This window comes from Crocodylus porosus, unplaced genomic scaffold, assembly GCF_001723895.1.
Source record: "Crocodylus porosus isolate Cpor-Errol unplaced genomic scaffold, CroPor_comp1, whole genome shotgun sequence".
NCBI lineage: Eukaryota > Metazoa > Chordata > Crocodylia > Crocodylidae > Crocodylus > Crocodylus porosus.
The window spans coordinates 75,475,568-75,500,403 of NW_017728886.1; the positions used below are offsets into that span (position 1 = coordinate 75,475,568).

Here is a 24,836-nt window from a genome sequence, read left to right on the forward strand (position 1 = left end):
TTTCATGCACAGTTTGTACTATGCATAAGTAGGTATAAAAATACTGCTCCAAAGTGTGTTTATGGAGTACTTGTGTGGAAACTTATAGCAGTTCACAATAAGTTAAAATGATCATTTCTGTGTAGATACCCATGGTAATTTCAATGACTGTTTTTTTTGTCTCTTGTGTTTCAAATTTAACAGGGCTTTCTGTATAAAGTGGAGGGGGTGGGCAGGTGTAGACAGCTAACTGCGTCAGACCAACAGCAGTTTCCTGTTCCCACTCTGCTTGAACCTCTGCAGCTTCTGCCCTGCTTCTCCCCTTTTCTCCCCTTACTGTCATGTGCAGCTCAGAGCCAGAGTAGGATTTGACAGCCCTCTTATAATTGAATTCTATACCTGGAAAATTATAAAAAAATTTATACATTTTCCAGATATAGAAGCTAATTAGTAGGGGGTCATTATAAATTCAGGGTCACCTTGTATTTGAGTAAATACAGTAATATAATATATATGTTTTACCAAAAATGATGGTCCAATAGCTTTTGGTTTATTTATGGTGATGTTCATTGCTTTCAAAAACCAAGGAACAATTTTGCTTTGTACAAATTTGCAATTACAGCAGTTGACAAAATATTTGGGGAATAAAACATTGCCAGCTTTACTTGTTGTTCTATTAAAAAGCAATGCTGTGCAAATCAAGTACAGGTTTCCCTCGCTGTATGCAGGTTCGGTATGTGCATGTTTGCTCTTATGCAACGACCCTTTTTATACCAAAAATTCATTATATGTGAGGTAAATTCACTCTTATGTGACGGGTGTGTTGGAAGCCCACAGTTGGCTGCTTTGTGTGGTGCATTGTGGGAGTGATGCACACTAAAATATAGTTCCCTGTGTGAATCTGTGCTTCTCGCTTGTTGTCTATGATATGTATTTTTGTAGTTGTCATCCCCGTTATGGTAACATTCACCACCGCCCTGTGCTTGTGTTTACTGTCTACTGTTGGTGAGTACCAAAATTGTCTTGTAAAAGTAGTAGAAGTGGGTCTGGGTGTCAGTATGGTCAAAGTCTTGGAAAGTATCCCTATTTGTTACATTGTAAAGTGGGTTCCCTTTATGCAAATTCAAGTTATGTGCCTTTTGCAGGAATGCATATACAGCATCAAGTGAGGGAAACCTGTACTCTTTTTTGGTTTTTTTTTTTTTATAAATGCAAGACTCTCAAATTAATCTACCCTTAGGTATGTTACAGCACTCCCAACACTTTGCTTTTTGTTTTTGGTCTTTAGCCCTGTGTGATGGTCTTGTATATGGAAAGAACATCTTCAACAACTGGTAGGAGGGTTATGCAACCATTTGGGTTTCATAAAAACCTTTGGACCCAATACATTTGTATTCATGGATGAAGTATTGACAACTATAAAATGTGGCCAGACCAAGATTTTCAACTGTCTTCCTTATTCCTTTTGTTGTCTAGCTTTTAACATGCACTCTCTTCCCACAGCATATTCCTATAAGTTTCTGTTTATAGTATAAAAACATCCAGAAAAGTGTTCTGGCATGGTTGCATCAAAACTAATCAGCTTGATAACCATTTAAATTGTTTGTAGGAAGGAAAGTCAAATTTTCCTTGCGTATGAAAATAGCTATGAAATCACTGAAAAGCAACTTAACTATTCTAACCTTTTATCACTTTTCTTGTGTAGCTTGCAAAAAAGCCACCTTGGCGGATATTGTATTTTTAGTGGAAACTTCATCAAGAATTGGCCAGGAAAACTTTCAGAAGATGAAGGACTTCCTCTACACTTTGGTTTCAAGCCTTGATGTTGGTAACGATCAGGTCAGAGTTGGATTGGCACAGTACAGCCATGAGCCATACAAAGTGTTCTTGCTGAATCAATATTCTTTGAAAAGTGATATTTTAGAACAGATAAAGAATTTGCCTAATAGAAGTGGAGGAACGTACACAGGAACAGCTCTGGATTTCATTAGGACAGAATATTTCACTAGAGCTGCTGGTAGCAGAGCTGAGGAAAATGTTCCTCAGGTGGTCATACTGGTTTCTGTTGGGGAATCTAATGATGAGGTCAGAACACAAGCCAAGGAGCTGAAAGTCAGAGGCATCTCTTTGTATGTGATTGGAATAAATGGCCAGGATCCTACTGAGCTTAAGAAAATTTCCAGCAAGCCTTTCAAGAAGTTTCTGTTTCATACTGATAGTTTTGATGGACTTCAAGATCTCTCCGCTAGCCTTTTGCAAACAATGTGCTTTGCAATTGAAAGCGAGATTCAAGGTAAGTAAATTATCTTTCCAGTGGTAGCATTTCAGAAATTTTTCTGATGTACTTATGCAAGTAAAAGGTGAAAAATATATCCTGATTTTATTTTAATCAGACTTGCACCAATTTTACTGTATGTTACTTTTCTGAAACCAGATGAGTTAATGTTCATTTAGGTGCCCATTCCAAAAAGCATTTCTTTAGCTTGTATTATTTCCATTATAGTAGACACGCATTAACCGTATGTTTTAAAGTCAATTTCAGCCTTAAGTGCTTTCTATAAGTTGTATTTTAGAATACTATAAGTGTAATCAAATTCAAAACCACTGTAAAATATAGGAAATTTCATCAAACTGGAGCTGGCTGAAAATTTTCTAGCAACATGTTCTTGTCAGTAAATGGTCTCACTGAAAACTTTTTCTCTTTGGTCAAATAAAGATTTTTGAGGAAAATCTTGTACTTTTCCAGATGGTTAGGCACTGCCCTTTGGCTCTGCCACAGACTTCCTCTATGACCTTGAAGAAGATATTTAGTGTCTCAGGTTCCTGGCAAGTGTTGTATGTACGGCACAATTTACATGTTAATTGTAACATGCCACACACTCAACCAAATTATCATGTAATAAAATGGCAAACCAGCCACAGAGATGTTGCACATTCAATGTAGGATGACTTTGTGGCTGGTTTGTATTATGCTTTAACTTGAATGTGTAGCATATTAAAGCCTTGCCATGCAGCTTTATTAGGAGTTCTGCAGAATGTGACTGTGGCAACCTTGATCAAACTATGGACCACAAAACATCACTGTCCCCTATACTAATTTGACGGTGATATTGCAGAGATGCATTCCTTTTCCACAAGAGCATTAAACTGGTTAACTAACTCTTGAAATGGACTTACAATTGTTGCTCCAAGTCAGCCATATGAAAGAAGAGCCATGCAACCATATGGTGGGGCTTTAAAAGTGTCAGTGCATGGGAGTCTGGGATTGAGATTCTGAGCTTCCCATGCATTGGGACCTTTGAAGATGCACTGTTCAGCTCCACATTTGGGATTGGGTGTGGCACTGGTGCACAGTGAAATCTGAGAAATTTTATCCCAGATGCTAAAAATCTTGAATATTTGGCATAGCAGGATGTGTGATTGTTGGGATCCAGGCTACAATTCCTATGGTCCGATTTCCAGGTTTAAACTAATGTTTAAACTGTCTGCCAGAGGCCTCAGTGCCTCAGTTCTTCACATGTTGAGAGGGCATGATGGCTGCTTCCCTAACTAACTGGACTGTTGTGAAGATGAACATATTGGAGACTGAAGTGCTTAGGTAAGCATCTTAGGGGAATAATGCCATTAAATGGAAAAAAGTTCTCATAAGTAGGGCCTGGTTTAAATTGTGGGCATAGCTTGTGTTGCAGTAGCTCCTTTAATCTTGGAATTCCCCCCCATGTATCCGCTCTCTCTTGCCACTGATTGGCAGATGGGCCCTGCTGCTTGCTTCTGGTGGCTGGGAGGTGAAAACCACAGTTTTATACATACCACAATTTTTGCCTCCAGCTGCTTGCTACTGACGGGACAGGAGGCAAAAACAGCATCAGATTTAAAACCACAGTTTTCACCTCCCAGCCATCAGGAGTGAATGACAGGGCCCCTCTGCCAATCAGTGGGGGAGCAGGGCACATGTGGGGGAACTCCAGGTTAAAGAAGCTACCATGCTGCTAGGTGGGCTTGTGATTTAAACCAGGCCCTATTCATAAGACACGCACGTTAAATGGACATACAGGCTTTGATTTAACAGAAGCTCAGTGGAAGGAAGCTCTAGAACATGCAGAGCAGTGGGCTTTCCCTGCTTAAGGTGACCCAGGAGATCCTCAGGCAAACCTCCAAAAATGGGTAACCCTGACTTTCCCTGCTTACAGAAAGCCACTCTAAGATTCCCCAGAGTGCACCTCTGTAAGTGGGGCTATCCAGGCAGGTGTGGCAAGGGATTGAGGGCCTGGTCCTGTGGAGGAATTCCTGGATACATAGGATTGAGCTCCTCAAGCTTCCAGATAGATGTCTGCCTTAATAAAGCAGCAGAATCTATTACTACCTTTTGTCCCACCACCGATTTAGCCTTTGATATGGTGTGACAAAGGGTAGGGACATCTATTTTCTTAGTCTTTGTGCCACCATAAAGACTTTTATGGCAGTACAAATGTAACATCAGGCAACATCTATTTCTACCCTCAAATGTAAAGATCATCCAAAAATGTGATTTTTTTTTTTTTCCCCCCCCCCCACTAGCACCAATTCACAAAGCTTTTCCCTATTTCCTAAGAGTTTCTGGGAACAGCAGTCATTCCATATTGGCCTTAGTTTAGCACTAATTTTATTCTGCAGAATTCTCAGTTTAACATAGTCTAGAACAGCAGTGCTCAACCTTTTAGTCCCGCAAGGTAAATGAGTGTTGCGGGGCTGGTCTTTGAGCCAGGTCCAGTCCATGGATCCAATCTGGCACATGCAGCCAGGCCTCAATTCGGCATGTGGGGAGCCAACCCAGCCTGGCTCCATCCATCTGATCTCCTGTCCAGCATGCAGTCCTGCCTGCCAGATGAGACCCCAGCTCTGGGGCCAGATAAAGCTCATGGCCTGGCTCTGCACACACAGCGATGTCATCTGGCCTACGGGTGTTGGAAATTTGGCAACCTTTCCACAAAATTTCGGGACCTGCGGGGAGCTCCATGGGCCAGATGACATGGCTCTGCTGGCCAGAGATTGAGTATCACTGGTCCAGACGAACAAAGAGTTTACAGGTTCAGTTCAGTTTATGGTCCAAAGCTAGATTTGATTCCAGGTTGATTTAACATCTCTCCCTATAACACATTTATTACCTTTTTCCTTTCTGCAGCCTTTACAAAGCACTATGGAGATGTTGTTTTCCTTGTTGATTCTTCTGTGCACATGGGATCTTCCACCTTTGAGCAAGTAAAACAGTTCACTTATCACGTTGTTGAGCAGCTAGACGTTGGGATGGATAAATTCAGGATTGGCCTGGCCCAATATGGCACAGAAAGCCAGGCAGAGTTTTTTCTGAACACCTATGAAAACAAGGAAGATGTGCTTAACCATATCCAGAAGTATGTTGCTGTCATGGGGGGCCCTTTACAGACAGGAAGTGCCCTGAAGTTTCTACATAAAGGTTTTTTCACAGAAGATGCTGGAAGCCGGTTTAGCCAAGGCATTCCTCAGTTTGCGGTGGTTATCACATCTGCTAAATCAGAAGATGAAGTGCTGGAAAGTGCCCTGAAGCTGAAAGAGATGGGAGTGAAGGTCATCTCAATTGGTGTCCTAAATTCTGACAGGCAAGAAATGGGGGTGATTGCCACCTCCCCTTGGGTTTACCAGGTAGATGAAGGTGACAGCATTAGTCAGCTGCATCAGGACATTATTAACATTTTGGAACCACCAGTTCAGCAACACCATGAGATTATGAAGATGCCAGAAGGTACAGTATGTCACAAGAGTGATAGCATCAGCTTGAACCAGGTCATACATGGGAAAGCTCTATAGTTTATCCATAATGGGGGTAGAATGTAGATGGCTGAATTTAGGGCTTGTGAAAGGCTCTGGAGTGACAGCATGTATATCCATACAGCAGTGTGGATGTGATATCAGTATACTTAAAGTTGCTACATTGGTTTTATGAAATGAAATTCTGCCCTCACTTGAACTGTTGAGTTCCCGTTATTGGTTCAGTGAAATTGCTTGTTGTAAGACAAAATTTTTGTGCAAATATTTTCTATTTAGTGTGAATTACTTTTGTTTCTAGAAAGCTGCTCTAGCAGGGGTTTTCAATGTTTTTAAACAAGTGTACCCTTTCTGTCTCAAAGTTTCAGCTCATGTACTCCTTTATGTTTTTTGTTTTTAAGGGGCTGGGGGGGTGCAGATCGAGGCCCCCGTGGTGAGAGTGGGAGTAGGGCTGAGATGGGTAGGTGCTGCAGAGCCCCTAGCAGTTTGTCCAGGAGGTGTGTGGAGGGGGCGGCTCCCGCCACTGCATGCACCCTGGGAGGGCATGGTGGAGGGATGTGCCCCCAGGTCTGTGTGCAGGGTGGGGGATGTGCCAATGAATACCAGATCCCAATCTGTATGCAGGCTGGGGCCAGGGCTGTGCCGGGCTCTTCCCAGCTGGGGCTAGGCTGGGCTATGCTTGGGGTGGGAAGCAGTGGCTATGGGAGGGGAGGTACGGGAGGGGCTGCAGCCATTCCAGAATTTGCTGTAGCCCCCCAGCCCCTCTCCCAGCACCACTGCTGCCTGCCTCATGTGCAGCCTGGCCTAACACCCCCACCAGGAACAGCCTGGCACTGCTCTGGCCCCAGTCCCAGCCTGCAGTGGCAGCCTGCCCTTGCCCCTGGATCTGCATGCAGGGCATGCACCCCTGGGAGGGCATGGGGGGGCATGTGTAATGACATGAGTCCTGCACCCTGGCCTAGCTGGGCAGCCCCTGCTACTGCTCCAGCCCCACTCCCTCCCCCACTGCTGGGGCCTCAGTCTGCCCCCCCTCCTCCGCCCTGCATGTCCCTTTCTTCACAACAGACTTATCAGCGGAACCTAGATGCTTTCCATGCTGTCGGGCTGTGCTCCTGGATGTCTGTGGGCTGCGCTGCGGCTATGCATGCACACAGCATTTATCAGCTACATTATTGGCCACATCAGTTCTGTGTATCCCCTATAACCTTTTTAAGTACCCCTAGGGGTACATGTACCCCTGGTTGACTGCCACTGTGCTATGGAAATAGTTGGGACTTGACTCCAAAGAAGAATTTTGGTAATGCCCTGGAGCATTTGGATTTACTGTGTTGGTTTCAATCTGATGCCCAATCTGAATACTTCCTCCAGTTTTGCCCTGGGAAGCTATTTAAGATCTGTCAGATGATTTGGGCATGTTATAAAGTTAGGTCTGGACTATGAGAATGAGATGTAACCTTGAATTGGGATCTGGTATTCTATGCCAAATCCATGTAACACACTGCTTAAGCTATTTCTTTAAATAAGTTATCCAGTTGTATCTGTTAAGGATTCTACATTGTGACCTAAAACAATCTAGTTATCTTGTTCTTCTTTGCTTGTTTTACTTCCAGTGTGTGCCACCATATCCATAGCAGATATTGTGTTCCTTGTGGATGAATCTAGCAGCATTGGACTGAGGAATTTTAAGCTGATAAGAGACTTTCTGTTCACTATTATCAATGTACTGCATATCAGCCCCAATAATGTAAGAGTTGGTTTGGTGCTATACAGTGATGAGCCAAGGCTGGAATTCTCTCTGGACACATTTGAGAACAAACTGGAGATCTTGCACTACTTGCAGAAGTTGCCCTATCGTGGTGGGAAAACGTACACTGGTGCTGCACTAGATTTCCTGAGGAAGGATGTTTTTACTCGAAAAGCAGGTAGCAGGAAAAAACACGGAGTGCAGCAGATAGCTGTAGTTATCACTGGTGGCCAATCCTTGGATGATTTCACCAAGCCGGCTACTAAACTACGACGCAGTGGAGTTGATATCTATGTCGTGGGTACCCAGAATGCCTCTGAGAGTAGTCAGCTGAACAAAATTGCATCTCACCCCCCAAGGAAACATGTTGCCAACCTGGAATCTTTTCTGCAGTTATCAAACATTGGGAGGAAAATAAAGAAACGGATTTGTAGTGACATGGTACAAAGTTTTGCCATCCCGGTTCAAACACGAATGATGAAAGAAGGTAAGAAACATACATGAGAGTCTGGCCCAGAATTTTGCTCAGGCACATCAGTGGAAATTCAGTAGCTGTACTGGATTTTATTGCTTAATTCTGACAAGTTATCTAACATGACAGTATCAGGATTCAATATTTGTACGTGGAAACTGATACTGAGCAGGTTTGGTATAGCAAGTTCGTGTGTGGTGTCATGGACCCCAAATTACGAATGGTACTTAAAGGAATTAGTTAAATGAATTGAGACACTGTCAGTTCACAGAAGCGTGTCATACTGGGATTTCCTCTTCCCCCTGCTTCTTTCAGAATCTTCCAATTAAAAGGTTGTGGTAGACTTCATTTTTCCCATAAACACCACAAATAATTTTTCTGCCTACATTTGCTTTCCTTGCTTTCTTACTTTATTACTTTCTACTTGTATTGTTATACAGCTGAACCCAGTGATTCTCAACATCCTCAGGGGTGTCATAATGTGGCCACCACCCCCGATGCTATTGCGGTGGCCAGAGAAAAGTGCCCACATGCCTGGTGTGCAGTCAGGCAGGGAAAGGCTACGGCGTGTGGGCATTCTCCAGCCTCACTGGAGTTGTCTGAAATTTAAAGTAGGTGGGCAGGGCTGTTGGAAACCACTGAGATAAGCCTGAGGAATTACAACAGTGGTTCTCAACTGGGGATACTGGCAAATTCACACAAGTTGAGGATAGGTGCCTTAAATCTAAAAAGATTGAGAGTCCAGTGGCTTAACCAAAGTTATGAATGTCACATACACCAGATTTTTTAAAGTAAACAAACTCTTGGAGCCATGCAGTATAGTTTTCAAAGATTTAGATAAATACTATTGTATTTATTAATAGAAAAGTGTGCAGCAGTGATATACTGGCTATACCATGGTGGCTAAATTTAGCCATTTTGAAGTGGAAAGATTCAGAATGACAGTTGTAGATATAAATCATACTGTATTAAGCAAAGGCACAGGTATGGATATAGAAGTTAAATCACTTGGTGGTCTTGGGTCCATCCATCTGTGGCCTTTGGGCAGTAAGCTTTCATATGTAACAGAGAAGAAAAATCTTCTACACAACTTCCTTTTGAATGATACAAATTTTAGGTTTCTTCTAGTGATTGAAAAAATGCAATTTCATATTAGAAGTATTAGGATCAGCCACATGTTGTTTTGGGACAAGTTTAAAGTTTTCAGATGACTGATTTTTACACACAAACAGGCTATGTTGATGTGTTCAATGAAATGTATTTACATTGTCCTTGTTTTCAGTAACTTGAAATTCAGACACGGAAGAACTCAGTTTATCTACAAAGCAAGAATAACCAAAGCATCTATGAGTGGTTGTCCTGGTATATTGTGAGGGAGGAACTATGACTTAGTTATCTGCTTTCCAATGGTTTCTTTTAACCCTTTTGTCAAAGCATATTTCAATTTTCCAGTTCTTTAGCTACATAAGATGTCCTTTTTTCCTGGTATTCCTGACATATTTTTGCATGAAAAGATCCATTTTTTTTTTAAAATCCCTTCATTAGGTGCACAGCTAGTTTTCCACAGGAATTGTTCTGACATTCTCACTCCTCTGCTTGTTATTACTTTGAAAGCTATTCAATTTTTGCACTACCAGGAGTGACTTCATTTGCTGTAAATGTCCCAGTCATTGCCATCCATGAAGACGAGCTCTTTCAGCGTCAGTTTAATGGCTATGTTTGTCCTTTTCACCTGTCCTGAGGTGGTTAGGAAGGTGTCACAGGGTGGGGACCCAGGAGCAGCCGTGATCTCTCCTGGCGCCCCCTGCTGTGCCAAGTGGGTGTCCATGCACCCTCGTTATCTCGCCCGCCACAACTTTGATAGTGAAAGTATTGTAAGGGAGGCTGCCTTTTACCCCCTTGAGCATGCTATCCCTTGGCGTACTCCTGCCGGTACCCTGTCTACCGCTGATTCCGTGTACTCCTGTCGCAGGGCTACGCGTAAAGTAAACCCGAAGCCCTCTGGCTCATTGTTATTTCCACCCCTGCCAGGGCTCCTCTGCCTGGTATTCTCACCCATGAACTGCTCAGGTCCTCAGGCCTCCCACCTCTGCCTACTCCTGGCAGAGCTGTCTCCTTCGTGGCTGCCAGAAGGGAACTGCCCCTTGGCCTTAGCCTAGGCTGTTTATAAAGGCCGGGCCCTGCCCCCTTCCAGTCAGCTGACCTCTGGTGTTGTCCTGGCAACCCACACCTGTCCTTCTTTAGGAGCAGGGCACTTCACTGCCCTGTGACAGAAGGAAACAGAAGTTTTGTGTTCTTTGGGATAATGGACAATTTTGTAAACCTTCCCTATAAAATGGATTCCTTTGTCTAGTTCCAAGTTTGCAAGTAAAACCCAGCTGGGCTGGGCTACAGGCCAGACTGGGCCTCAGCAGTGCCAGTCTGCAGGACAATTTATCAGGCCACCATGTTCAGTGTGTGCTCTGTGCTGGTCCTCTGGGCCACATGCAGCATGTGCCAGCTCTGCTCCAGCACTCATGTTGCATGCAGTGTACTGTGCGTGGCCCTGTGGGCTGGCATGAGGTGTGTGTGTGCAGCTCATGGCACCCTACTGGGCCAACCCTGTGTGCTGGCTCTGGTGCCAGTTAGGATTGGGTTCCAGGCTGTGCGCACAAGAGCCAGTGTGCCAGGACACCCTGTGCTGACTCCTTGGGTTGTGAGCAGTGCCTGTGGCATCCAGTCCAACCCATATGTTGCATGCAGTATATGCCCTGGAGTGGGGCAGGGGTGTGCTGCACATAGTGTGCAGGCCGGACTAGCTGGCATGTGCTGCATGTAGTACAGGCCCGCAGCTCTGGGTGCATCACTACGTGTAGTGTCCTGCCGGACAAGGCCTGAACTCTGGCTCTGGTGTGGCCTGTTCAGACTAGCCCGTGAGCTAGTAGACAGGGCCAGTCCAGTACAGGCACTACATACAGCATGTGTCCCAGATCAATCCCCTGGGCCCCATGTAGTGCTTACAGTACTGGGCCCAGCCTGCGCACCAGGCTGGCTCTGTGAGCCACACACGGTGCATGGGGTTGGTCAGAGACCCGCAGGCTGGATCGTATTGCTCTGTAGGCCAAATCTGGCTCATGGACCATATGCTTGACAGTCCTGACTTAAAGAATGCTAAGTCCCCTCTGCCCTCATTTACATTTTTGAGCTCTTCGGTTTAGTTTTTGCTACTAATTTGTTAATTTCCTGTTTGTTTTTAAAAAATAAATGAAACTAGGTCTGTAACTAAGTTTTTTTTTTTTTTTATCCTTCCCTTTAATATGAACAGAATCAGCTCCTCATTATTTGATCCAAGGTTATTTTCCCTGGCCACCTCTTCTATGATGTCATTACTTAACAAAACCAAGTCTGAAATAGTAATACCTCATTATTTCTGTGAGCATTTGGTGAAGAAATTACTTCTCTTGTATTAAAAAAAAATAACCGGGTCACATCAGGAGATTTATTCTCCAGTCTATATTTGGGAAGTTAGTCTCTCATAGTAACATGCTTTTCAGGAGTGTTTTATTTCTCTGATAATATTAGAGAGTTTTCTATCCATATCCATAACACGATCCTATAGAATCTTTCTTACAATCCTTTCCCAAAGTGACTGACCCAAACAGTTTATGTATACTACCCTTTTTCCTCTTTTTATCTTTTATTTTCACCCTTACCTTTATTTCCTGAACAGAGTATAACTTAGAATGCTATGTTCCATTCATGATTGCTATTCCATCACATGTGTTATACCAGTGCTTCTAGTGCATCCATTTTGCTCACTAACCTCCTTTTTAAATTATGGTACAAATCTTTCATTTGTCTCACTGATCTCATCTAATTCCCCCAAATTTCCAAGATTTTTATGCGTCTTTGGATTAGAAAACAAAGTAATTTCTTCAAGACTCAGTATTATGATTAGCATGATTTTTTTTTGATGGCATATTATTAAGACTATTCTGGAACTGCGTATTTTGAAAGTTCCCCTTTTCTTGTTAATTAGGTTGTGTTGAGATTGAGGAAGCTGATATTTATTTCTTGATTGATGGCTCTGGCAGCGTAATGCCCAACGATTTCCAGGACATGAAAGCATTCATGAATGAGATGATTGACGTTTTCCAGGTCGGTGCAGACAGAGTTCGCTTTGGTGTGGTTCAGTATGAAAACATTCCCAGGACACAATTTGAGATTGGCCAATATAACACAGTGGTGCAGTTAAAGGCAGCAGTGAGAGCTATTCAACAGATGGGAGGTGGCACCAAAACTGGAGATGCATTAAAGTATATGAAAAATCTTTTTGCAAAGGCTACCAGGACCAATGTTCCCCAGATTCTGATAGTCATTACAGATGGTAAGTCCCAAGATGCAGTAACAAGCCCAGCAGAAGAGCTGAGACAAGAAGGAATTATTATATATGCTATTGGTATCAAGCAGGCTGTCCAAGAGGAGCTGAAGGACATAGCAAGATCAGAAGATCGAGTGTTCTTTGTGAATGATTTTGATTCCCTAAAGCGCATCAAGCATGACATTGTGCATGACATCTGCTCATCAAAGGGTAAGAGGTTTTCCTTAATTGCTCTAACCCATTCAAGGAAGTTTGCTTTTGGATGTGCTCAGTAGAGTTGTGGTTATACTGAAGATATATTTGCTATATAAATGCATAAATAACTTCATGCTTCTGTGTCTTCTCAAGCTTTCCCAGATAAAGTCCAGGCTATCCTTATTTTGCTGGAAGGGTACAAATTCACACATCTTGCAGGCGAAAACAAAACCAAATTTCAGGCATTAAAATTTGGGAACATGGCTCTGTGTGCATGTATGCGCACCTATTTCTTCTTGGCTTCTTTTTTAGGGGTACCTAAGATTTGTTATTTATTCTATAAATATGGAACAAAGTGACAACTGCTGCTGTATATTGTCCATAGTCTGGCACTACTTTATTTGAGATCCTAAATGCGTGAGCATTATGGTACATGTAGTAGATTGATCTTCTAGGAGGGCTAGATTAAGACTGGGTTTTGTCCTAAACTTACCTATTCAGGTTCAAAGTGCTCCTTTCGGCCACATGTTGGCCTTGTCTACAGATGTTCTGAATCAAAAGCAGTATGTAAGCCTGTGCCTCTCCACAGCTCTGGCACCCATGGGCCTGCTCATGGTTCCCACAGCCTTTCAGCTCTGTGCTAAGAACTCTTTCTCCTAGCACTGCCTGGGCCAGACTGCCCGACGTGGCTCCAGAGTCGAGCTGAAATGTTCCTGACCAGATGGGTGGCCCATCTGCTCAATAAGCAGTCTGAAGTCTTCAACGGCATTGAGCTGCAGCCCTTCCCCTATGCCTGGGGCTCTGTCCCTGTTTGCCTATTGCCTGGCTGGCTCCTAAGTTGTTAGAGGCAGCCCTTCTCTGGGCTTTCTTCTGACTTCTGTTAATGTAAACAACTTACAATTCAGGGCCAATAATCCTGCTTTTTATTTTCAATGTAAAGTGTTTGCAAATGTCTGTTCCATGTTCTTTTACTTCCCAGCCTGTGAGAATGTAAAAGCCGACATTATTTTCCTGGTCGATGGCTCGGAGAGTATCCACCCTGTTGATTTTCAGAAGATGAAGGATTTTATGCAGTTGATTGTGAACAGGTCTGATATTGGTACTGATAAAGTTCGGATTGGGTTGCTGCAGTTCAGCTCAGAGGCAAAAGAAGAGTTCCAGCTGAACAGATACAGCACCAAGACTGGTCTACGGAGAGCTATTTCAGAAATCAGGCAGCTAAAATCAGGAACACTGACTGGGAAAGCCCTTGCCTTTGCTGCATCTTACTTTGACAAAACCAAAGGGGGAAGACCTGAAATAAAACAGTATCTAATAGTGATCACAGATGGGGAGGCCCAAGATTCTGTGGGTGAGCCTGCTAAAATGATTAGAGACAAAGGCATTATTATCTATGCCATCGGCGTACTCCAGGCCAATGAGACCCAGCTTGTAGAGATTTCTGGCACACCAGGAAAAGTGCTCTTTGAGGACAACTTTGATTCCCTCATCTTTTTGGAAAAACAGATTCTTCCTGAAATTTGCAAGCCAGAGGATTGTAAGTGCTAGTAATGACTTCTTGAATTCCCTCTTTCTTCTTGATCTTGCCATTTTTTGCTCTTAATTCCTCATAAAATTTGATTTCTCCCTCCCCCCCCCATATTCTTCCTGAAAAACATCATCATTTCTTCATTTTCCAAAATAAGCAACAATAGGAAAATGAAATGCACTAGCAGAAAATAAATTCATTCTTTTTACAGAACATAATTCTGTGCTTTTCCTCAGGGTTGTAATTTTTTTTTTTCTTCTTTGGGGTGTGAATATTTTCTCTTTTGGAGGAAAAAAATACCCATAGCCCTCCTTTAATGATATTTGAGTTTTTTTAATAGTCATCCACGCTTTCTGGTTTCAGCTAGCATGTGGTATCAATGAGATGGAGCAGGGAGGGAGCTAGTAAGAGAGGCTCAATCTTAATATTATTGCTTTGTTTCCTGTTTTGTTCATCGCAGTATGCAAAAGGACAGAAGTTGCAGACATCATATTTGTAATACATGGATCATCAAGCATTACAGACTTGCAGTTCAAGAGTGTGCAGCGACTCATGATGGCTTTGGTAAATGACTCAGTGGTTGGAAAAAACAATGTTCAGTTTGGGGCTGTGGTCTATAGCGTTATTTCTAAGGAGCATTTCTCACTGAATGAGTACTCCACTAAACTGGATGTCAGAGAAGCAATATTTAACTTGAGACCCTTACCAGAACAAGGACTTGAGATCTTTACAGCAAGGGCTTTGAACTTTACCAGGGAAAGATTTGGTGTGGCTTATGGTGGTCGTGCATCATCTCATGGTGTCTCTCAAATCCTTGTGCTTATTACTGATCGGCCAACTGCACCTTCAGATAGCTACAATCTTGCGGCAGTGGCAAAATCTTTGAAGCTGGATGGCATCAACATCTTTGTTGTTGGAGTGGACCGAGCAAGTCGAACTGAACTCGAACAGATTGTAGGAGAACAGGAGAGGGTATTATTTGCACCAAGCTACAGTGATTTGGAAAGTTTACATGGAAACCTTGCTCATAAGATATGTGAGAAATCAAGGCCAGGTAACTGAGCACTTCAAACTGAGGGGTTTTTTTGGTTGGTTTTGTTTTTTTGGTGCACTTGATCTAGAGACTACGTATGTTGTACTGTTGGACAGGCTGTTACAGGTCCAGCTGCTTTCCCTCCTGCCCTTGTCTTTGGAGTAGGGACGGAGAGCAGAAGACTGTTAGATGATGGGGTTCCTAAAGACCCCTGTAACACTAGATATAGTACATGTAGCATTACAAAATTAGGAAGGTCTGAAAGAGCTATTTTGAGGCACTTTCTCTGTTTTGGTAGCGCTAAAAAACAGCTTGAACAGCTGTACTGTTTCTTTTCATATCAGAGTGTATTTAGTGCTACCATATTAACTGGCGCACAAATACCATATTTACTTGCATACCACACCTGCCTAAAATCAGCCTTCCAAAATGAGGGTGCTCTTGTCCTAACTAGGGAAACTGATTTTTCTTTGCTGGCGTACAAGCAGGGAAGAAAGGAAAGAGATGCTATGCTAAAATGGCTGCCACTTCTCCCAGGGGCAGCAAGCAGCAGAGGTGGAGTTCAGTATTAATCTTCTCACAGCTATTGGTGAAGCCAGTAGATTTTGTTTGAAGAACCACCAAGCTGACTGAGGGTAAATTAGCTGCATCTGAAGTATCTTGATGAGGTTTGTGGTAGGGAAGCAACATTATTATTTACCAGAACTTGCATAAATAACTACTTACAGTAAATACTTATCCATGTTACTACTGCTCTTGTAAGGGTCTAGAGCCTAGTCTTGTTGCTTTCATGTCACACTATCAAGTTCATAGGAGCATACAAGTATTTTTAGGTCAGCTGTAAATTTCCATTTTGAATTACCAAGCCCACTGAATAGAAGGTACCGGTGATTAAATGCCAGGCATCTGAGTTAGCTTCTGAAGTAAAAAAGTGCAGGCAAGAGATTGCCCAAACTACCAGCAGACTAACAGACTTCCAGCTCCCAGCCTGCTGGTCCAGTCAGGCAGTTCAGCATATGTCTCTTCCACTGCAAGTGATTTCTCTGACTGAGATGGTAGTTTAAGTAATTCTACCCATTGATTGTCTGACCTTTACTTGTGGTTTGGTGATAATTGAAAATTAGCTTTCTTCAGCTGAGAGGCTGATTTTGGATGCAAGCTCTGCATAGCTACCTCATTTCCTCTGTACTGGTAAGTCACAGGTATTGTGTATAATGGATCCAGAAAGTGGATTCTCCCAGATGTTTCTATTGTTCTAAAGGGTGATATTTATTTCTGTGTTTTAGGGCTAAGTACAGACAGTCAAAAAGCCCCAGGCTGAATTGATTCAGTCTTTGCAGGTTTCTCTAAACTGCATGGATTGAACTGATGATAAAGTGAATTGATGTCCACTCCTGAAACTGGAAAGGCAGCCAGACCTCTGCAGTGGCCTCTACCAGTAGCTGGGGGGCCTACTGGCCACTGCCAAAGGCACCTGAATGCAGCACATAGGGCCCAGCACATGCTTCCCAACCCCTTACTATGCTTCCCTAAGGGGGAATGATCCCTCCAGCATGAATACCTCAGTCTCAGTGGTGATCCCCCAAATCCTGCCCCTGGTGCAGAGAGGGGATTCCCCCCTCCCACCCCTCAATATGGTCCTTCAGGGCTTGGCCCCATGCCCACAGGTGGGAGCAGGGAATTGTCCTTCCAGCCTGGAGGTGGCTGGATCCCCCAGCCTCAGAGGAGGTCCCTTGAACCCTGACCCTGGTGCAGAGAGGGGACTTCCCCCTCCCACTTTTCAATATGGTCCCGCAGGGCTTGGTCCCATGCCAGGCTGCCAGGTACGGGCAGAAGCTTTACTGCGTCAGCTCTGTAAAAGCAGGGAGGTGGGGCTAAGGGATCCCAGCTGGCTCTCTAGGCTGCCAGGGGTGGGAGTTTTCTCCTCTCAGTGCCTTGCAGGCCCCAGCTTGGGTGGGGGGGGATGTTTCCTGCCCCACCCCAGCCCCTCAGATGCAAGGGCAGCTGGCAGTGGGTGGGGATAGGGCAATTTCAGTCCACCTTGAGGGTCTGTGGAGGGGGAGGGGAGGGTGATTAAACCCTACAGAAGATGTTTTCCTTCCCCTTGTGCTGTGCATACCCAGGCTAGGGGAGCCTGGGGTCTGTTCCCCTGCCTCCCAACCCTCAGGGCTGACACGCACAGACAGGGTAGGGAGTAAAAGCTTTACTGCCTCAGCTCTGTGAAAGCAGGGGGGCAGGGCCAGCCCTGCTGCACTGGAGCAGACAGCACAGCCCAGAGCTGCAAAGCATCCTGGGATGCAGGGGGACTGTGACTTAACTTGAATCTGGGACAGGCGGTCCATAAAATGGTTTGATGTAATTCAGTTCAGTCTGATTTTACATCCATCCAGGATGTATCTTAAACTGGTTTCAGCCATTTTGAAAGCAGTTTATGTGCACTGAACATCTGTTCTGTTACAAGTTTCAACCAGTTTCTGATCTTAAACTTAAACTGGTTTATGTGCAACTTCTGTCTCTAGCCTAAGTGGGACCAATGTAATGAATTAACTTGGAGTTGGTGCCTCTGCCTGGAAGTAAATTTCAGTCAAAGACAGCAGGTTTTAAAAAGATTTAAGTGAATGAAACGTAGAGTGTATATGAATATATAACTAAGTACATTTCCCCCCAGTTTGTGAAAATCAAGCAGCAGATCTTGTGTTCTTGATTGATGGGTCAGAAAGCATATCTTCAAAAAACTTTTCTACCATGAAGTCCTTCATGAAGGAAATAGTGAGCCATTTTCACATTGCTGAGAACAAAGCACGGGTTGGAGTTGTCCAATATAGTGAAGATCCTCAGAAAGAATTTTATCTCAATGAATTTTACTCGGAGACTGCCGTAAAAGAACAGATTGATAGCATTCGCCAGTTTAAATCATCCACCTTCACTGGCAAAGGACTGAGGTTTGTCAAGAGGCTTTTTGAGCCTGCCAACGGTGGCCGTAAAAATGAAAATATTCCACAGACCCTCATCGTGATTACTGATGGATATTCTAGCGATGCAGTGAGTGAAGCAGCGTTGGCTCTTAGCAATGATGGAATATACATCTTTGCGGTCGGCATTGGGATTCTAAGACCAACTGAACTGCTTCAGATTGCTGGTAACACACAAAGGGTGTTTTTGGTGGAAAATTTTGCCCATCTGGAACGCATAGAGAGGACGATTGTCAAGGAGGTCTGTGACGCTAGTGATCGTCCGAGCCAGGGTAAGTCATGGTAATCTCTTTATTGATTGTATCTGTCTATAGATTCCTCATATGTTCTGTACATTTGTGATTAACCGTTGGGGATGAGTATGTTTCTGACGATAACGTATAATTTAGCAGGACATCAGAAAAAAATTGCCTGACTTTGGAATGGCCTATAGCAGCATATCACTGAATCTGGCCCTATAACTTTAGTGGAACCATGAGTAGCAGTAGCTGGCCAACATAAGAAGCAAAGCTCCCACTTTGATACAGGAGCCATTAATAACTTGAACTTCCCTTCCCACAGCTGAGGCAGTCTCTATACACTGTGGAATTTCCCCAAAGAAGGACAAGAGTTGGGAAGATTACAAACCTATAGTGTGTTCCGACCTTGACAAAGCAGAAGAAATTTGAAGAGAGTATCACTGATTTGACCAGTGCTTTCAAAGGTTATGCAGGATACCACCCAACGCCCCCCCACCCATGCAGATACACTGGCCAAGGCCCTACGTGATGTGGGAAGCACAAGGACTGCAGCTCCTGATTTTTATACTCTTGTGGCTGCTGTAGCAATGGTTGTGTAGCAGCTGTGAAAGTGCTCCATAGCTTGTGGGGAGAGGCCTCACTTGGGGTGGGTGGGTGAGCAGGGCAGCAGAATAACAGCCTCAGGGGAACTTGTGCTGCCTCCACCACAGCAGCCTGTGTCTGTGCTGCCATGGAGCTTGCGCTGAAGTGGCAGCAACCCATGCCACCACAACTGCAGCAGCCCCTGTTCAAGGAAATAAGTGCTTGCTCCCAACTTGCCTTTGCTACCCAGGGCACGAAAAGTTTAAGCTGGGTCTTTTTGCTTCCAGGGGAGGGCTGGGGAAAGAGAGTGAGGGAAGAGATACAAGTTACATATGAGATATAGAAGAGGATAACCCCACCATGTTTAAGACTTTTATGAATGTAAGTTGCCATAGAGAACAGAGAGGATTTTATTTTGTGCATTACCTAGCAGGGCAAACATATAAATACTGTAGTGGTCATACTTTCCATAAAATTGAGGGCCTGGTCTTTGCAACAATGCTGTGCTTTCTCTTCCCTTGGGAAGACATCATAGCTGCCCCCTGACAACTATGTTGCTTCCTGTATACTAGGCTGGTTTGTTTAAAGCTTTTTTTCCCACTTTGGAGCCATGAGTGAACAGATCATTAGGACTAATCCCGAAGTGCTCGCTTGTGAAACATGATGCTATCTTCAGGTACAGGCAAGTCCTGCTCTTTCATAGAAAGCCTATGGGTTTCACAAGGTCCTGAACACAACATTTGTAGGTGTTTAACAAGAGGCTACAATGTAAGAAGACTGAGCAGGATTCTCGCTGCCTACTAATAAAACCTGTTCTCTACATGAGCTCTGTGGGCCTTGGTCCAAGATGGCTGTACATGGGTGAAGGTAATGGAGAGGGAGGCTTGGGGGGGTGGGGTGGTCTATAGATCCTAATTGTAACAGATCCCCCATAACAAGGAGGAATGTGGAAGGGGTTTTCCCAGCTTTCAGGAACAATTGCATTAAATGCTATTGACAGAGAGGCCAGGACTTGTCCCTTAATGGATATGTCCCTGAAAAAAAAATCAAGCCAACCCACTTAAACACTGTTTTCTAGGGCTAGGATTTTCAGAGTGGTCTAATTTCAGTGGGGTTTTGGCGCACAGTTTCAGTAGGCTTGAAACTCACATCATAGATATGTAACAAGTCAGTGCTGCAATAAAAGCCACTCATACCAATAACAGCTGAGTCGGAGATTACTAGAGAAAAGTAAATGTCACAGAACAGAAAGATGTCTGGCACAGCAGCTCCTCCTGGTGTGCATTCATTAGACAGCAAGGGACTTCTTAGTAGGAGGCACCACATAATAAACTTATAAAATGCCAGTTTTCTTGGTGGCAGGGAATATCTGTTTTGATCTCTGTTCTGTAAAGACCCCAGTGAAATGGCCCCAGAGTTTTGCTCAGTAGTAGCCTTAGCAAGTTAATTTCTTGTGATCTATCGTGTTCTATATTACTTGAGCTTTTTTTCCAATTATTTTTCGTACAGTCAAATTGATTAAAACCTCACATTTTCATTCTTTTGAAAACATTTATGTAAAAGCACTGAATTCTTCTGGGAAAATACTGGGATGTGCAGATAAGAAGGCACTTGCCAAGGGGAGTGAGGGGAAAGCAATTGTCTAGAGGTATAGATGGAAAATTTAGAGGGAAAAAAAAAAGGGCAAAGCCAACATTTTACATACAAAAGAGTACCTGCATGTTCAAACAGCTGATTAGCACTTTTACATGTGCATATTTTCAGAACATGGGTAATGATTTTTTTTTTTAAATTTGATTCCTGGTGTCTGCAGGTGAGTCCGTAGATTAGTCCATAGGTGAATATAGCTCTCAGTGCATTAAGCGTTTTTTTTGTATACCAATGAAATAGGTATGTGTGATATATAGAAGCAAATGGATAGCATTATTTTATATGCATGATTACATTTTACATATTTATTCTGTATATTGAAATAAATTTACTAAAATGGAGGATTGTGAGAGAGGGTTAAACCCATGTTATGAGTGGAAAAAGCAGTGACTGTTACGGTTTTGGCCTTAATCTTTTGGTGCCTCAGTTCCTCATGTGTAAAATGGAGCAAATAGACTTACCTCAAACCTCTGGGAGCTTTGAAAATTCATTCATTCATATTTGTAAAGCGCTATGGGAAAATGATGCATGACCCACAGATACACGCATATGGACATTAATTGCAGAGAGAAAATAACGCTTGAGGTCACAGACTAAATGGTGATCCGAAGAACTATTAAATAGGTACCTATTCTGTGCAATGAATGAGGCAGGGGTTATGGGGAAATAGTAGTATGTGATCATGTCATGAAAATCTGTATCATAATGCAATTTAAAGTTGCGTGGGCAATGTGAATATCGACCTTCCTAACTTTTAAACACTTGAATGCAGCAGCCTCAATAGTATTCTTTTAAATGGAATTTTTGATGTAGCATATAGTATATCTGTACTTGTATCTTTCTTCCTTTTTCATGAAAGGACAGAAGAGAAGAAACAGTCATTCCATTCTGTCTGAGTAAATATAAGTGCATATAGACATAACCATGGAGTCCAATTCCAATATTTTTAGAATATCCAATTCAATATTTTCAGCTATTGGGAAATCATATGGCTTACCAGGTTTTCCTTTTCCAGTTCTCTGTTTTTCTATATATAGGATCTGGTCTAATAGCATTAAGGGCACCACATTTTGCTATGCTTTGTGCACATATAAAAGCTTTAATGAATAGTTACTTATACAGAGTAGTGTAGCAAGGGGGACAACTTTGGAAGGGCACATAAATATTAGCAGCTGCATTGCTGGCCCAGCCACCACTGGCAGCAGCACAGCCAGACATTGCCCTGTACACCCTGGCTACCTAGGGTGCTCAAGCACTTGGTTATGCTTCTGCACATACACACTAGGGGTGTGCAAAAGAGGCCCTATTTGATTTGGATTTGGATTTGGCTCAGATTGGGGACAGTGATTTGATTCGTTGTTCTGGATCAGTGTCCCTGATTCTATTTGGCCAAATCCAAACATGAAGGTTTGATGTTGATTCAAAAAATCAGCGATTTCAGCCATAGACACAGCTTTAAATGTTTTTTGAGGTAGCAGGCATGGCTTGTGAACGCTGCGATGCTGGGGTGCATGGAGCATCCAACAGGAGTGTATAGGGCACCCCTGCATGCTTGGTGGTGAACCCAGAAGTGGACCGGAAATAGTTCCAATCCACTTTTGGGTCCACTGGGGAGCATGTGGGGGAGCCCCTCTGTCTGCCTGGCTCGGCAATTGGCTAGGGAGGAACCCTGGGTGCCCTCCCAGACCCAAGAGGCACCAGTCACCGAGCCAAGCTGGGGCGTGGGGAGGCCCCCTTGTGTGCTCCTCGGTGGACCCAGAAATGGACTGGAAGTGTTTCTGGTCCCCTTCCAGATCTGCTGCCAAATGTGCGGGGGGGGGTCCTGTGGGATGCTCCATGTGCCCACCATTACAGCATTCATAAGCTGCCTGGTGCCTTGAGGTATGTAGAGAAACATTTAAAGCTGTGTCTCTCTCTGAATAGGTGAATCTCTTCTGAATCTCTCCAAATCTATTCAGAGTGGTCCAATTCAATTCAGAGAGATTTAAAGGGTCTCCTGATTGTATTCGGATTTGGAGATTTGGCCATCAAATTGGGCTGAATCTCCTTCGAATCGAATCAGGGACCAAAGCTGTGCACAGCCCTAATACACACCTTTCTCTCTGTATGTAAGGCACACACACTCTGCTAAAATACACGCACATGCATATACAATGTAGCATTGCTCACAGTAGGAGGGGTTTTATTGCTTTAACTATGCCACTAGGGGGTTTGCATATTATTCCTGTCCTACTATATTTCCTTTCCCTGTTCCTCTGTCACCTTGCATTTGATTCTTCTGCTTCAATGCATAATGTGATTCTGTCAATGAGCACAGACAATAACAGTGCATAGGAGCTGATGGCACAACTCACGGCTATAAGCAAACTGCTCACTGATTTGAGTTCTAGACTTTAATTCCTTGTGGCTGAACTGTAGGGTGCGCTATTTGTTACTTAAAGGCCCAACATGCGTAGTGATGATGATGAATTCATTTTTGATGACAGTGTGTGTGGTGTTTATGTACAGTAACAAGGGCCAGATCCCTAGCTGATGAAATCAAGTGAAGCCGTGCACTGGCGCTCTGATTGTAATGTAGGATATCTTTTCATTTAAAATGCCAGATTTGACATCTAGCAAATTGAATTTGTTCTTGGTTTTTAGAAGCAAGATCACAAAATATTATTTGGATACAATAATCATCACTTACTTTTGTGCCTCCCCTCTCAGATTGCAACATAGATGTTTCAGTGGGAATTGATGTTTCAGGACCTGTGGGACCTACACCTGCACTGCACTTGAAAAAGCAACTGCAAACTGATCTGCCCAGATTTCTGCAACAGGCAGAGTCCTTGACCAATGTCTGCTGCACTTCTGAGTCTCAGCTCAACGTCAGGTTCAAGTACCAAGTGTTTGGGCCAACTGGCCTACCCCTATTTGACTCTAATTTTGAAAAGTATAATGAAGAGATAATCGAAAAGTTCTTAGCTGCACAGATCACTGTGGACACATACTTGAATGCACGCTTCTTACAGTTACTTTGGGAGGACTCCTTTGAAGTGGCCTCAGCTAATGTGAAGGTAAACAGAAGTGTGTGTATACTTGAGTAATGACTAAATTATATTATTCAGAATACGTTGGGTTTAGTGCTATGTGGATTCTGCAGCAGAAGAAAAGATTCACAACTGGTCATTCAAATAAAACCTTGGATTTATTTTCACAGTATTCAGATGTCTTTAAAAGGTGAACAAAAAATCTCTTCTACACCTGATTGAGTGCCCCTGGAAGAAGAATGTATTGATAAATATGTAGGCAAATCCATGTGCTCACAAGTGTTCACACTGGATATATTTATCTTGGAATTTATTTATAGGTTCAGGATCATAAATAATACTTTTTCATAGATGACTAGTCACGCAGCCTGAATAATGATGGCTCAGAGCAGGTATTTTTGCAAGTAATTAGTTTATGGAAATATATTTGCACATGGTCACTGTGAATAACTCACAGTTTGAAATGAGACAAAGGGAAAGCAAAGATGTAATGGTTTGAGTCGATCCATGCAGAAGTGGATAGATTCTTTGCATTGACTGGAATGGAAATTATTTCACGTTGTAATGTTTCTGAATTGCACTGTTTGAAGAGAGCACTTTCACATGTGCAATTACATAAGATACTTTTTACACATTAAATCCCAGAGCAGGAAGGGCACTTTGGTCCTCATAAAATATCAACTATATGTTCCATGTGTGTGTTGCTTAATTTCTTGTAAATTATTGCAAGTCTGGAATATATTTTAGCTTAATTTTGAGTGCTTGCTAAAAGATCTCTTCTCACGGCTGTACATGAACAGCAAATGCAAACTTGCCTGCTTGCAGAGAACAATATCAGTCCTATTTTCAACAACATCTCAGCAATTCCTCATCAACACAGATGTAGGAGGAGCACATTCCCAACCTTATTCTTTTTTCCTTTCTTCTCAGAAATGTTTAACTTATGGTTCTTCTCTGGAAGAGATGATGTACAAATGGGTTTAAGATGAAGTGGAATTTTTCTCCACTGTAATTCTTTTCTAGCTCTAGCCCGTGCATCATGAAAAACCTTAGGTTCCTTAAGGCTTCTTATTGCAGTTTGATTTCTAGAACAAATTTGCTCAATTTCCAGGTAAATTCTCTCCCCAGCTGCCAAGTCTTTTAACTCCTTGTAGAAGTTAAACTGGGGTTTTTTTCCTGTTCGTACACCTTCAGAAATCAGAAATAAGGATTCTACAAGTACAGTGCACACCTGCCTGACTACCTTAGCCCCATTCCTTCTAGGAACTG

At 43.1% G+C, this 24,836-nt stretch overlaps 1 protein-coding gene across 1 annotated transcript in view; it reads left to right on the forward strand.

The window, feature by feature from the left end:
• Window positions 1-24,836, forward strand: part of LOC109311199 (collagen alpha-6(VI) chain-like) — a 95,878-nt gene that overhangs the window by 16,005 nt on the left and 55,037 nt on the right. Inside the window, exons 3-10 of the mRNA XM_019536702.1 lie at window positions 1,685-2,272; window positions 5,141-5,737; window positions 7,371-7,991; window positions 11,995-12,546; window positions 13,511-14,068; window positions 14,520-15,113; window positions 17,761-18,336; window positions 23,245-23,594. Coding sequence (XP_019392247.1) covers window positions 1,685-2,272; window positions 5,141-5,737; window positions 7,371-7,991; window positions 11,995-12,546; window positions 13,511-14,068; window positions 14,520-15,113; window positions 17,761-18,336; window positions 23,245-23,594 — 4,436 coding nt within the window. The remainder of the gene's footprint in view (window positions 1-1,684; window positions 2,273-5,140; window positions 5,738-7,370; window positions 7,992-11,994; window positions 12,547-13,510; window positions 14,069-14,519; window positions 15,114-17,760; window positions 18,337-23,244; window positions 23,595-24,836) is intronic.